The sequence below is a fragment of the Lepidochelys kempii genome, chromosome 4, assembly GCF_965140285.1.
Source record: "Lepidochelys kempii isolate rLepKem1 chromosome 4, rLepKem1.hap1, whole genome shotgun sequence".
Taxonomy (NCBI): domain Eukaryota; kingdom Metazoa; phylum Chordata; order Testudines; family Cheloniidae; genus Lepidochelys; species Lepidochelys kempii.
Genome location: NC_136383.1, coordinates 22146198 through 22160551, shown reverse-complemented (window position 1 = coordinate 22160551; position 14354 = coordinate 22146198). Strand labels below are relative to the sequence as shown.

Below are 14354 nucleotides of genomic sequence, written 5' to 3'. Positions count from 1 at the left end.
ACTTTTAGGCATTCATGCTTTCTTTTTTCTTTATGTAAGAGTTTATTAAGCTCTTCAACAGTCACAGAGCTTAAAAAAATATTTCCATGAAATCTGTCATCCTGATTTTATGGTTGATGGTGTTTATTGTCAGATATAAGTAAGCATCATCAACTAGTTGTATCCATCCTGAACCTATGACAGCACCATTCACATGCTGACAATGCAAATACAACAGTGACCTGAAAAAAGCTGTCTCCCTCACACTAAGCTGAATTTTGAATGCACCTGTCATAAATATAAAGGGAAGGGTAAACCCCTTTAAAATCCCTCCTGGCCAGAGGAAAAATCCTCTCACCTGTAAAGGGTTAAGAAGCTAAAGGTAACCTCACTGGCACCTGACCAAAATGACCAATGAGGAGACAAGATACTTTCAAAAGCTGGGAGGAGGGAGAGAAACAAAGGGTCTGGGTCTGTCGGTATGCTGCTTTTGCAGGGGATAGACCAGGAATGGAGTCTTAGAACTTTAGTAAGTAATCTAGGTATGTGTTAGATTATGATTTCTTTAAATGGCTGAGAAAATAATTGTTCTGAATAGAATGACTATTTCTGTCTGTGTGTCTTTTTTGTAACTTAAGGTTTTGCCTAGAGGGATTCTCTATGTTTTGAATCTAATTACCCTGTAAGGTATCTACTATCCTGATTTTACAGGGGTGATTTCTTTACTTCTATTTCTATTAAAAGTCTTCTTGTAAGAAAACTGAATGCTTTTTCATTGTTCTAAGATCCAAGGGTTTGGGTCTGTGGTCACCTATGCAAATTGGTGAGGATTTTTACCAAATCTTCCCCAGGAAGTGGGGTGCAAGGGTTGGGAGGATTTTGGGGGGAAAGACGTGTCCAAACTACGTTTCCCAATAAACCCAGTTAGAGTTTGGTGGTGACAGTGGATATTCCAAGGACAAAGGATAAGATTAATTTGTACCTTGGGGAAGTTTTAACCTAAGCTGGTAAAAGTAAGCTTAAGAGGTTTTCATGCAGGTCCCCACATCTGTACCCTAGAGTTCAGAGTGGCGGAGGAACCTTGACAGCACCTATCTTAATCCACACTATTTTCAAAATATAATAGCTCAGCCCTGTTCAAAGCATTACATCCTTATACTGCTACCCACATGGGTTCTGACCACTCCCCGCAAAGTGTAGTAAAATGCTCAATTGCTGAATTTTAGTGAGGTTACCAGTGAAAAACACCAGGTAGTACCAGTAATCTTTTACTGACACGATCTTGAATTTACCCATTGAAGTCAATGGGAGTTTTGCCACTAATTTTAACAGAAGCAGTACCAGTAGTGGATTAATTGTTGGCAAATTAACTACTGTACATGGCAAATTCCACATAGTTACTATGTAGTAACACAGGAAGTTACAAGAATATAGAAAAACATACATTCATTTATGTCTTCCAAACAAAAAAAATGTTGTAAATTACATTTATACTTGTACTGATAAATTGTATTTTTCCTAGCATATGCAGTAATGTAAATATAATATGCAGTAAGGGTACGTTTACTAAATAAACACTTTTTTGAATTATATAATTAAGAGAGTCTGTCTACAATAAACATATGCTCTGCATTTCAAGAATGAGTTATTTCTTATGTCAGAGCAAGAAACAAGATAAATGCTCATGAAATTTAAGTTTACAGTTAGAAGATCTTCACATAGCTGCCTTATCAGCCAACATTTTCATTCACACCAATGATTTATTAATCCTGTTCCAAAAGACTTGAAAATATTAAATTATGGTACCAACTATTTGTGTCATCTTAGCCTACTAGCAACACCCTCATCTTTTATTTAAGCATATGAGACCAATAGAGAATGGCTATATTTCAGACAGGTTACTTTCTTGACTTGAAGGTTATCTCCAAATCCTTGTATAAAATAGGTAACTTTAGTCTGTAAAGCCTCAAGAGGTTGTCCTCAAAACAACTTATGTTTTTGTTTCTGAGTAGGTAAAAGTAGTTAAGTGAAATAAAATCAACGGGCAGTATTAAGAGGTCATGAAAAAAAGCGCTTCTGTTTGGTGGTACACTAAAATCATCTAGCACAATTCAAGAGGAGATACGTAAGACAGACTATGCTAAACTCCTCTCTACCTTCTCTCCAAGAAATCTTGCTAACAAAACATGACTCAAACCAAGATTTGCTGCTTCATATCACAGTAAGTTTTTCATATTCCATATTCAGTTATTTTCCAGAACAAACCATATCAGTATTATTCCTATTCAAAGTGAATTTCCATGCAATGCTATTGTAAAGCATCCTTCCTTTTTTTTTTAAAAGCACCCAACACAGAAATAGCAGCATCCCACAAGTTCTGCAGAAAGGCAGGAAGAGGACACATTTATAATTGACTATGAAGGCACTTTGTATACAGGCTTTTATATCCACATAGAAACAAAACCAGAAAATCTTAAATCCTACCTTCTTGAACTGCCTGAAATGGGTTGTTGCCATCCACAAATGTCACAGAACATGTGATTTTCTCAGTCTGTAAGATTTCATCATTCTGGTTGAGGTCAGCAACTGCCATACGAAACACCTCCTCATCCTTTTTGGCAGATTCATCAAAAATTGCCCCTGGAAAACAAACAAACAAACAAACATTCCTCTTTCATGCTGACTTGACAAGTTTTAAAATTTAAAGGCATCCCTTCACCCAGCACAATAGTACAGGCACCTGTATGATAAATAAATAGTTACAGGATTCTAACTTAATTGTTTAACAATTCACAGCAACTATACGAAGTTTAGGACAGAAAATAAAGATAATCACTGGAGCCAACTAGAGAAACTGGGGGAATTTAAGTAGGCACAATATAAACTACCCACACTGGAATTTGCCAAGGAAAATGAGACACTCTGGAATATATTTAATGATTATAACTGGCCAAGACATCAATTTTACATCTCATCCAAATGACAATTAAGGAACTTAAAGTTAATGTGATCAAGGTTGGATACTGAGAATAAGCCTAGAATTGTACCAGCACTTCTGTGACATGGTGTGAAAATCCTTCGGAAAATGGGTTAGCTAGGACAATCAACATAAGGAAACATCCTCGGTGTAAATCAAAGCTCCACTTTCTATCAGATTTGCAAAACAGTTAAACCCACTGAGGATCCAATCCTTAATGTTAACATATTAATTACATTTTAATCAAGTGATTGAAAATAATGTACACCTTTAAAAATTTGACAGAAGAGGACTACAGAGTTACAGAGTTTTATCTTTCCCCTGAAACATTCAAGCCAAGCATCAAAAACACAGAACCATTAAATTCAGGAGGACTTGGCAGGATACAGGCTCTTTGGTTCACTTTTAATAATTCTTCAAACAATTTTTCAGTGATATTGAACTAACTAAGCCTCCTCTTCAAGGGTAATCAAAAGGTTTATCCTTTAATACTGTGCGCAGTATTTCTGGATTGATGACTGCAATTCTGAATGTTGTCCATCTATTGCATGGTTTTTTTTCTATGTATGTCCAGTAGACCGCACCTGGTTCAAATCACAATGGTTGATTCCATTATACTTTTTGAGGCCTCAGAGTTGTGAGATCAAGCAGACTTTGCAATACTAAAATGTGTGTTTTCCATCAACAAATCTAACATATAAAGGGGATCCTTGAAACCTAACCTGAAAAGACCTTAGTCCTTAAAAGAGCTCTTGAATTGGCACATTGACAATACAGGCAATCAGTGTCATCTGAGTTTTGTGATACATACAGTCAAAGATGGTAGGAACTTTAGTTACTATTGGCTTAAGCTGAATTTCAATCAGCACAGAAGAGGTGATAAAAGTTCCACATCCTGACATAGCATCTACTTCACTCTCGGTTCCACCCACACACACCCATTTTTATTATTAATTAATTATTATTAGCATGTCATTATTTTCAAATTTATTTCACAATTTGGATGAGGGCAGGAGAAATTCAACTCCGCCTTTAAAAAAAACTTTTAGCACATTAATAATGAACTGCAGCTAAACAGAAAATTCTTCCCATTGAGCCATCTCATTGTTGCTTAAGATATGCGCAATGTGTCAGTTTAAAATAATTTATTCTGACCAAACTGAATGTGCAGCCTCAAGGTTGTTTGTCCTACTGGGAAAGACACGTAACAATGTGATCCAAATAGTATCAGTTAAGTGCTGTTTCAAGAATGACAGGTCTCAATTGCCTGTACAGTCTCTCGCAACAAAAATCAACCTGGAAATAATAAAAATGGGAGGGAAATATCCATTTTCCTAATCCACAGTGAAACGTAAGGGGCAATTTCATACAAACCCTGATCCTCGTCCTATTGAAGTCAATGGCCAACCTCCTGTTGACTTAAATGGGAGCAAGACCAAGCAGCCCACTACTTAACAGCTGACTTGTGCAATTCCATCTTCTTATAAATGCATCTGGGACAAATATTTTGGACTCGTGTATCCAAAAACAGACTCCCCAAACCATATTTTATTTTAACAGGAGCTTTAGGTGATCAGCACCTAGCAAATCAAGTGACTTGGGTAGCTAAATACGTATTTAAGAGTCTAACCTCACAGGTTTGAAACTTTCACCTCATTATGTTATATATATCCATACAGAAGGAGCAGAAAGAACTTTGGCTAGGCATTTACTCTCTCACTAGATAAGTGTTCTCCCCCCCTCCCTTTTCTAAACAAACCATCTGACGTTCTAATGAATACACCTTAGCCTGACTGCTCCTTGTCCTCACTGGCGTTAGTTTGTTCCAGTGTCTGAACTCAATTACATTGTATTTTCTCAACTACTGATATTACATTATTATCTTAAAGGAGAAACCTAATGTAACTGCTAGATCAAGGTGGTCTTATTGTTAACACACAGAACTAAGTCAGAAACTAATTCCTGGCTTCATCACAGACTTCCTGCATGACCATGGGCAAGCCTCACTTTCCCCATCTGTGAAATTAGACTAAGATGCTGTTCTATTGTGAAGCACATCAGGTTCCTCAGACATTGTGTGCTATAAAATATGAAGTATTATTACTAGCATGAAGCACAAACTCTCCCATGTGGCTAGGCTAGTGACATAAAATCCATTCATGATTATAACAGTAGATGTTATTCTGTCAGCATAAACAAGACCATAAACAAACACCATGAAGCAAAATATATAGTGGAACTGTAGTCAGCCAGAGAAGCAAGGACTCAGCACCTCTGAAAGCCAGGCCACTTGATTTCAGAACCTATTCATGAATTTAGGAGCATGATTTTGAGCACTCGAGTTTGAGTAATTGAGCAGAGCATTGCTTGTAAAGCAATACAGATGCACTGTCACTACAGACATGAAACATTTCTCTTCCATTATTCTGTTTTTCCACTTCCACTTTGAGTCCCAGCCTGGGGATCCAAGACCGTAATGAGTACGGAGGTGAGTTTCCATCTCCTTGGCTCTCTGTGTGGGGCCGAACAATGACCCCCTTGACTCTAAGTAATAATAAATGAGAGGCCTGATCTACCTGACAAAGTACCCATTGATTGATGTTTCAGTTAGAAGACATAATTAAGTTTCAAGTCTGTAACTCAAGAGACAATATCAGTTTGTGTGTGGTTTTGTTATTTTCTTTTTCAGATACCTAACTTTTAAAAATAATCCACATTGGTAGAGCACTTCTACTGGGCCCAACTCTCTACATCCTCTCTTCTGCTCCTGCAGCACAAAGGGAGCGGCAATCCTCCAGACCGATTCTCCTGGTATGGGGGAGTCTCCAGCAGATGTGGAGCTAACATGACTACATTCATGAGACCCCACAGGTTTAAGGCAGAGGGTGGGGGGTGTCTGGAGCACTATGCACTTCGCCAATCTCCAGCAGGAGTACGGTGGCTTGAGGACTTTAGCTGGCTCACACATTACAGCTGGGGCCCTCTAACGTCAAACAAATCCACAGCAGAGAGCCCAGGTAATGAGGCAGTTGCAACTGGCTCCCTGGTGGCCTTCCCCCATTCCTGTACCACATGAATCTCAGTGTCTGAGACAGTTTTTCCTAAATAATTTCAATTTGGGTTTTTGATAATTTGTTTCAGTGTAAGGGATTTTCCTGCCCTCACCCCGTGATGTTAATAAGAATGGACCAAAGGACACCAGCCCCAAATCCCTAGTGCATGAGAAAGAGAAAATGACTATCAGCAAAATGGTAAAACTGCTCCCCTCCCACCCCCATACATGCACAGAGTGCTGTCAAAATGTATGAGGTAAGCACATCAGGGAGACAAAAAAAGAATGTAATCCCTCAACAAGACGGATTTCTCTCGCTGAAATAAAATCTTCTGTATTTTGTCAGTACAGTATAAGAAAGTCAAACAACATCAAGCTCTTTCATTTGATGCAGTCAGACATATAGGTCAAATTAAAACAAATATACTGAGAAAATTTATTTACCCAATATACACATACATATATACTCAGTGTGCAGTTCTGATTTAAACTCGCACTGAGACCAGAAATAATTCCACTGAAACTACTGAAATTATGCTGGTGTATAACTGCCACAAGTAAGAGTTGTATCAAGCCCACAGTCTTTCCATTGTTCAATTGGTTTTCGTGGAAGTTTGTTTTTAATATGGAAGGGTTGATTTTTTTTTTTGGGGGGGGGGGGTGAAACACAGCTCTTTGGCTTGCTTCTGTGTTTAAATTAACATGACCAAGCCCAAAGACTATCCATTCTATACACACACATCCACAGATTCTAAACAATAGAACAAAATACTCTGAAAAGAAAAGCTTGCTGGTATCTCAAAAAACAAACATGTTCTCAGTCACCAGTAACATCCAATTTTAATTTTACTGGCTAAAGAGAAAATAGCAAAACAAATAAATACTCAGTCTGTGCCTAATCAGATTACAGTAGGCTTTTATAATTTAAAAAGCATTATTTTCCAGTGAAGCCATCCTCTTCTGTGAAGAATCTTGGCAGCTTAATCCAGCAATCTGCTGGACTTTCACAAATGAATTGTGTTACTCTCATGTTTAGGCAATTAGAATAGTACCCCCTTTTTTATGGGTCTATTCACTTAATTAAATGAAAGATTAAGAAGCTGCAGAATGGAATGGTTTTCCACCATGTTTCCACATCTAGGGCCTCAATCAGTGAGGCACTTACATATAAGCCTAACTATGAGCATGTGAAGTCTCACTAAAGTCAAGACTTAAAATAAGGCACATGATTAAAAGCTTTGCTGAATGATAGACTTAGTGTGTTGCCACATGATCTGACCATAACACAAATTATTTCTGCTCAATGTCTAAGGTTTATCATAAAACACAGGGTAAAATCCTGCTCTTATTTCACCTAGGTAACCCACTGATGAGAGGGCAAATTATGACCCAGAAATGGCAATACATTTAAGTGACTTATTACATCAGGTCATCTAATCAATCTCTGCTGGTAAGAATATTGTTCCCTACCATGAGTCTTCCTGTGCTTTTGTCCAGTCTAATTTTAAAATGTTTCAAGTAAGGAAGCCAGGAGAGAATTTACAGGCTTTCCAATATGTCAGAATGCTACTAGCAGTATCTAAAATAAAACAGTCAAAAGAATGCAGTAAAAAGAGCAAGCACAGTCTCTGCAAGGTGGAGTAAAACAATCATATAGCCCTGCCTGTTTCCAAAGTCTGTTATTTGTCATAAATGATTCGACGAGAAGAGGGTGTTCCACTCTATTACATTTTGTTCAAGAGTCTGCTATCCTGCCTTGGCAGTAAAGTGGCTTGACAGGTTGACAAAGAAAATAAAGACTCAGCTTGTTACCTTGTAAGCTTTCCCGAATGGATTTACATACCATAAGAGCTGATGCTGCAGGTACTGTATGTCAAACACATTAATTATAAAACAATGAAGGATTAAATTCCTCATGCAGAGAAACATGTGCTTCAACATAGGAGGATGACACTTTCATATAAAAGTGAAGGTCTTTGGTTTGTCTTTTGAGAAGCCTTAGTTTTATTAAGTTTAGAGATTGTGTAAGGTCAATTCATTGGTCACGATGGGCAGCAGAGATCTGTAGAGCTCTTCAGTATTTATAAATTATGGTATCCTTTATCCTTATTTGCAATGCTGTGAGCCATACGTGGGTTTTCCCCTTTAATTCTGTTGCTTCACTTTGTATACATGTTAGCATCAATGGAATTATGCTCACATTTGGAAAGGTGAATAGCCTCTCAAGGTTTCATAGATGAGAGAAAAGTCTGACCTTTCCCTTTATGTAAATGAGCATGCACACCACCACAGACATGAACACTTTCCAGGTACAGCTAATTCATTTCCAGATCATGCAGACAGGCATTTCTGGTCAAATGCTAATTGCTCTTCAGTTTTGAGCCACCACCTTTTTCTAATTTGTTTTTAACACAATGAAAGAATCCAACGTCACATTCTTCAGTTCGGGTTCACTAACGTCCTTGTAAAAAAGGCCAGAATTGTATAGTTTCTTTTTGGATGAAGGGCTTGGATGGGGAAAAAAAAAAAAGAAATGGAGTCCTACTTGAGTTGTATTTGCTAAGGCCACATCTACTCTACCCGCCGAATTGGCGGGTAGTGATCGATTTATCGGGGATCGATTTATCGCATCGAGCGTAGACACAATAAATCGATTCCTGATCGCTCTGCCGTCGATTCTGGAACTCCACCACATCAAGAGGCAGAAGCGGAGTCGACGGGGGAGCGGCGGCCATTGATCCCACGCCGCAAGGACGCGAAGTAAGTGATTCTAAGTTGATCTAAGATGCATCGATTTCAGCTACGCTATTCTCATAGCTCAAGTTGCATATCTTAGATTGATCCCCCACCCCCAGTGTAGAACAGGCCTTAGATAGGATTTACAGCAGAATTAACAGTATATTAAAAACAAACATGTAATCTAAACATTTTTACAGGGCACTTTCTTTTAACATTAATTAAATGTACAAAAATGGTATTTCTGGGCAAAGCCTCATCAATACAGGAAACGTCTGATTCTCCATTGCCCTGAACCTGTGCAGTCATTTACAAGAGAGCAAAATTGTGTAATATGCTAATAAATTGAAACAGTAGCAATCTACATATATGCTGCATTTACTTTGCCCTGGCTTAATTGATTACACAAGGTGTAGAGCAAGAGAAAACCTGTCAATGCAATTCACAAAACATAACACTCATGATAATTATGGACATCTGAAGATGCTTTGGCACAATTTTAATTATACATAAACAATACAGTGTATATTTAGGTTGTATTCCTTTCACAGCATAAACATCAAGATAGTGTATATATTGTTTCATACATTTATTATTCACCTAGTTATATTTTACTGTTTCAATGGTGATTAACAGGAGTGGTCATAGCATTACATACGTTACGTAATAAATTACCGGATAAGTGTTAGTAGCCCTTCATTTTTCTATTATGTCCCTAACTATCAAATCTGGACTTAGCTGTTTAATATGATAATAATATCCACCAAACCACCCATTTTATGTCCCATATAGAAAGGTACTGTAATGACAATAAGCCCATTGAATGTTATTAATGTTCCTGCCTTACATGCATTAATAACCTGCTTATAAGCTGCTTTGTAACCAGGGCTCATCCACGATAGTATTCATCACCCTTTATTATCACCTGCTTTGAATGCTAGAACATCTCATGGGACAAACATAGAAATGTACGGCTGGAAGGGACCTTGAAAAGTCATCAAGTCCAGCCCCCTTCACTGAGGCAGGATTAAGTAAACTTAGACCCATCCCTTACAGGTGCTTGTCTCTCCTATTCTTAAAACAAAACAAAAACAACCACAACAAACACCCTTCAATGAGAGGGATTCTACATCCTCCCGTAATGAATTAAATTAAATATTGATAAATAAATCAAATTTATTTATCAAATAAATAATTGATAAATAAATCAAAATTATTTATCAAATAATTAACCTTAAAATTATTAAGGTTAATTGCCCTTATAACTAAAATGGTAACCTAAAATCTCCCTTTCTGCAGATTAAGCCCATTACTTCTTGTCCTATCTTCAGTGGATATGGAGAATAAATTGATTGCTGTCCTCTTTATAAACAGCACTTAACATATTTGAATATTGTTATCAAGTCCCCACCAGGCCCTTAGTCTTCTTTTTTCAAGAATAAAGATGCTCAGGGTTTTTTTAAAATATCATAGGTCAGGTTTTCTAAACCTTTTATTTTTGTTGTTGCTCTCCTCTGGCCTCTCTCCAATTTGTCCACTTCTTTCCTAAAGTGTGGTGTCCAGAATTGGACACAGTGCTCCAGTAGAAGCCTCACAATTATCCTGCGAAGCTCAGCAATGATCTCCCATGTCTCACATACAACATTCCTGTTAATACACCCCAGAATGCGATCAGTCTTTGTTTTCCAACTGCATCACATTGATCACTCATTCAATTTGTGATCCACAACAACCCTCAAATCCTCTTCAGCAGTACCACCACACACACACACACAAAATACACCTCTACCCTGATAGAACGCGGACCTTGGGAGCCAAAAAATATCTTACCGTGTTATAGGTGAAACTGCGTTATATCAAACTTGCTTTCGCCTTGACCATTTCCGTTATTAATACAGTATTTGACACAAGAAGTTTTATTCTTGGTGTTGCTTTAGAAAGGACTCATCTGATGTTGTCCTTCACATCAAGCCCAGGGTCAGAGCTCGCAGCCGCACGCTGGGATCAGGGCTCGCAGCCCGGCGCAGGGGTCGGGGGTCCCAGCGCGGCGCATAACCAGGTCGCAACTCCCAGTTTGAGAACCAATGTTGTAGAGAAGACAGAAAACCATTTTTGCTTTACCACGTTATATCCGAATTTGTGTTATATCGGATCACGTTATATCAGGGTAGAGGTGTATTAATGGGCTTTTTTAAGTACAAGTAGATTTCGCACTATTAAATGAAGAGACCTGACCTGGGGATTATAGGAATGAAAAGGAGAAGCTCAGGTTGTTGCGGTGGGCATTTTTTTTGTTTTTCCAAGCATATTTATAGCCCTTCTTCTTGGGAAAATAACCTTGAAAATAACTGGTACTAAGCAGAATGGTGTGATCATTATGGAAAGGAACCAACTTTTGGGGGGCAGGGAAAAGAGTGGTGAAAAATTGATTTGCATGTTTGCCTAAAAATGCTAAGGCTGACTCTGAAATAAATCCTTTACTCAAAGCAGGCTTGTCAGAGCAGCTTTTTATTCTGCTGGAAACAGAGGCATTCAGAAAATCAGCATACACTCCTCTGCACACTTCCAATGGTAAAAGGAGAACCATAGAAATTGGATCTAATGATCATGTAGTCCATTTCTCTGTTAAAGCAGGATTGTTCTGTACCATGTATTTTCCAGTCCAGTTTAAAATTAACATACTAACTGGTTTTCAATTCCTGAAATAAACTAATGCTTGCATCAAACTCATGGCCTCCCTATGAGTTACCGAATATTCAGGAGGGTTCATAAATTAGAATCCTTTGCCCACTTACTCTCCCCACAATTTTACAAATACATAAACATTCAGTACATGTATGTACTTGTCTTAAAAATGTTAAATCTAAATACAAATATAAGTCTCTCTCACACACCCACAACAACAAGCCCCTAAGCAATTGGTACCCAAACTGAACATATTGAATGCATCCAAATTATATAAAGCAAATTAATTCATAAATAAATCTGTTTGCTTCCCTTCCTCTCCCTACTGACATGCATATACAGGTGAATACTAATTTTCTCTACTGGAAAATTACTGAGAATGCCTCAGTGAATACCCCCCCCCCCGCCCCCTTCAAGCACAAAAGGTTATTTCCATCAGTTTTTCAAAAAGTTTGATTAAAAAATCCTGGATGCTTACACAATTACATAAAAACTACACTGCACATTACAAAAAAAACCCCTGACTTTTCCATAAAGTTTAAAATTATAGCTGTCAGCCCAATCAAGGAGAATCTCTCTCAGATATGCATTGCTGGCCTGTTTCCACTAGCAAATTCCTTATTTGTCTTTCAACACTGTTGCTGTTGCACTGGTGTTACCAACCATAACAGTGAACTAAATGTAGCCATTTTTACCATCACGACATCTAACGGTGCTCTAAACACCTGATCTACAAACTATTTATGTCAATGAGTTCCCATTGATTTCAGTGGACTTTGGATCAGCCCTGAATGCTTGGATACCGCGGTGATGGATGGAGTATAGGTACAAAAATAGCATCCAATCAATCCCACATTCTTTAAATCTCATATCCTGCCCTCTTCCTTTAACATTCATAAAAACTGCAAAAGCAGAAAAGAGCCCTGATTTTCATTCCACAGTTGCCCCATCTGCCTGTGAAATCACAGAAATACATGCATGGCCCCAGTGGCCAACTTTTCAATAGTTTCTTCCAATAATTTTCTTATAGTGTTTACATGCAGGATATGCCATAAGAAACAGAATATGAACTGAACAGATTGCATTTCTTCAACACCATTCACCACAAAGTCCCAAATCTGACAAAAAGGCCTTTCTCCCCTGCGACTCTCCAATGTAATCTGTCTTTACAATTTGTTTTTAAGCGACTCTGCAGCTCTCCAGTAATTTAAAGCACTTTAAAAATGATAATGCTGTCACCTGAAGAGTACATTTCTCCACTGTACATTTCCCAGAGTCTCAGTGCAAGTAAGTGAAATGAAGTCAGGTTCAGCTCAAGAGCAGTTTCCTGGACATAATGTATAATAGGTCTGTAATATAAAACTAATAATTTCAAAAATTGTAGTATAAAATCTCCGTGAGCGAGAAACAACAGCTGTTCCTTTAGTTGGCTTAGTTTTATGATTCCTACACCTTTTAAAAGGCAACTTGCTAAGGTAAGAACTGGACAGTAATTGAACTGTTTCATATTAATTGTGGATGCCCCCCATATCTCTATATCAAACATTTCTTATATGCCCCTGTCGTTTTTTCCCTCTCAGACACAGCTGCCTCTGTTTCCCAGCTGAAGCCGACAGTCTCAAATATGCACTAAAACACCATGCTACTCTGGCTCCCACCTCAACTGAGCCTTTTCACAGTGTTGCCTTCTTACAATCCTAACCACACTAAAGTTTATTGGGATTCTGAAAAAAGAGAGACCCACCCACGCTGAACAACAGTACTAGCTGTCCTTTCTTCTGCAAAGACATTCTCCTGAAATGGCCAAATGAGTGAGAGGACAGAGTTAGTCAAGTTTCAGATTTTTTCTGAGCTGTGACAATTCTCCAAGTCCAAATCTGAACCCAACTTCTGAACCAAAAATGGAGGAAATTCTACCTTTTCCGAAAGCAAGCAAGCTCCAAAAAGGCAGTAGATGAGAACAGCAAGTTAATATCACCCTAAATAAGCCATGAGAATGTTCAGCCTTGTAGATTTCTTTTGTGGAAAATAACTGGAGCGGGGTTTCTTGGGTGGAGAAAGATGTTGGAGACAAGACTTAGGAATGGTTAGGAAATAAGGTTCTAATTTCCAGTTCTGAATCACAGAAATAGGTCTTTACAAGGTTTAGCTCCATACTGTGGTAGTTGAATCCAGAACAAGCATTCCAAATTCAAATGGTCCAAAGGCTCAACAGTGTTCAAGTCTGCGTTGTGTTCATCTCTAGCTTTAAGTATGGTCAAAAGGTAGCTTCAGGCTAAGAATTTCATTGTTTGTTTTATTTATTTTCCATAGTAGAAAGTCTTAAAAACAATTGGTATTTTCAAAATGATTGCCTTGTGTTTAAAAAATTAAGTTGCATAAAGATGATCACTTTTCTAAAGGGCCTTGTTAAATACATTCTGCCAGCTATGCATGGTAAAGCTGTTTGAAGGGCAAGAACAAAAGGCTTGATCTGATGAAAATATCTTGATCTTAATGCATTTATGCGTATGAATGAGATAGACGTGATGAAGTTAGAGCTCATGGGGTAGGCCAGTGGTTCTCAGTATTTTCCACTTTACCTGGGGCTTCCCCATAAGCAACACTTCCCATCTTGCTGGGACCCCTCCAATTTAGCAATATGGGAAGGGCAGTGTGTTTATGACCCCCAGGGTGTGAACCCTTGGTTTACACTACCACTTTCTAAAGGAACATCTATTTCTTAAGTGAGTCTGTAAACGAAACGATTTCAATATGGAGATATAATAATGTCCATCATTAGATGACCAAGTAACAATATAATAATGAATGGAACTAGGAAAAAAGACCAAATATCCTGCTGTTTAAAGAAATAAAACCAAAAAGCAAGCATGCTAGAGAAGGGAACTCCTGCCAGCAAGCTGCTGAGAAGTACCTCAGACACAG

General features: G+C 38.1%; 1 protein-coding gene across 1 annotated transcript in view; it reads right to left on the bottom strand.

Annotated features, from left to right (window-relative positions):
* Window positions 1-14354, bottom strand: part of GRID2 (glutamate ionotropic receptor delta type subunit 2) — a 1023752-nt gene that overhangs the window by 841390 nt on the left and 168008 nt on the right. Inside the window, exon 2 of the mRNA XM_073340701.2 lies at window positions 2464-2619. Coding sequence (XP_073196802.1) covers window positions 2464-2619 — 156 coding nt within the window. The remainder of the gene's footprint in view (window positions 1-2463; window positions 2620-14354) is intronic.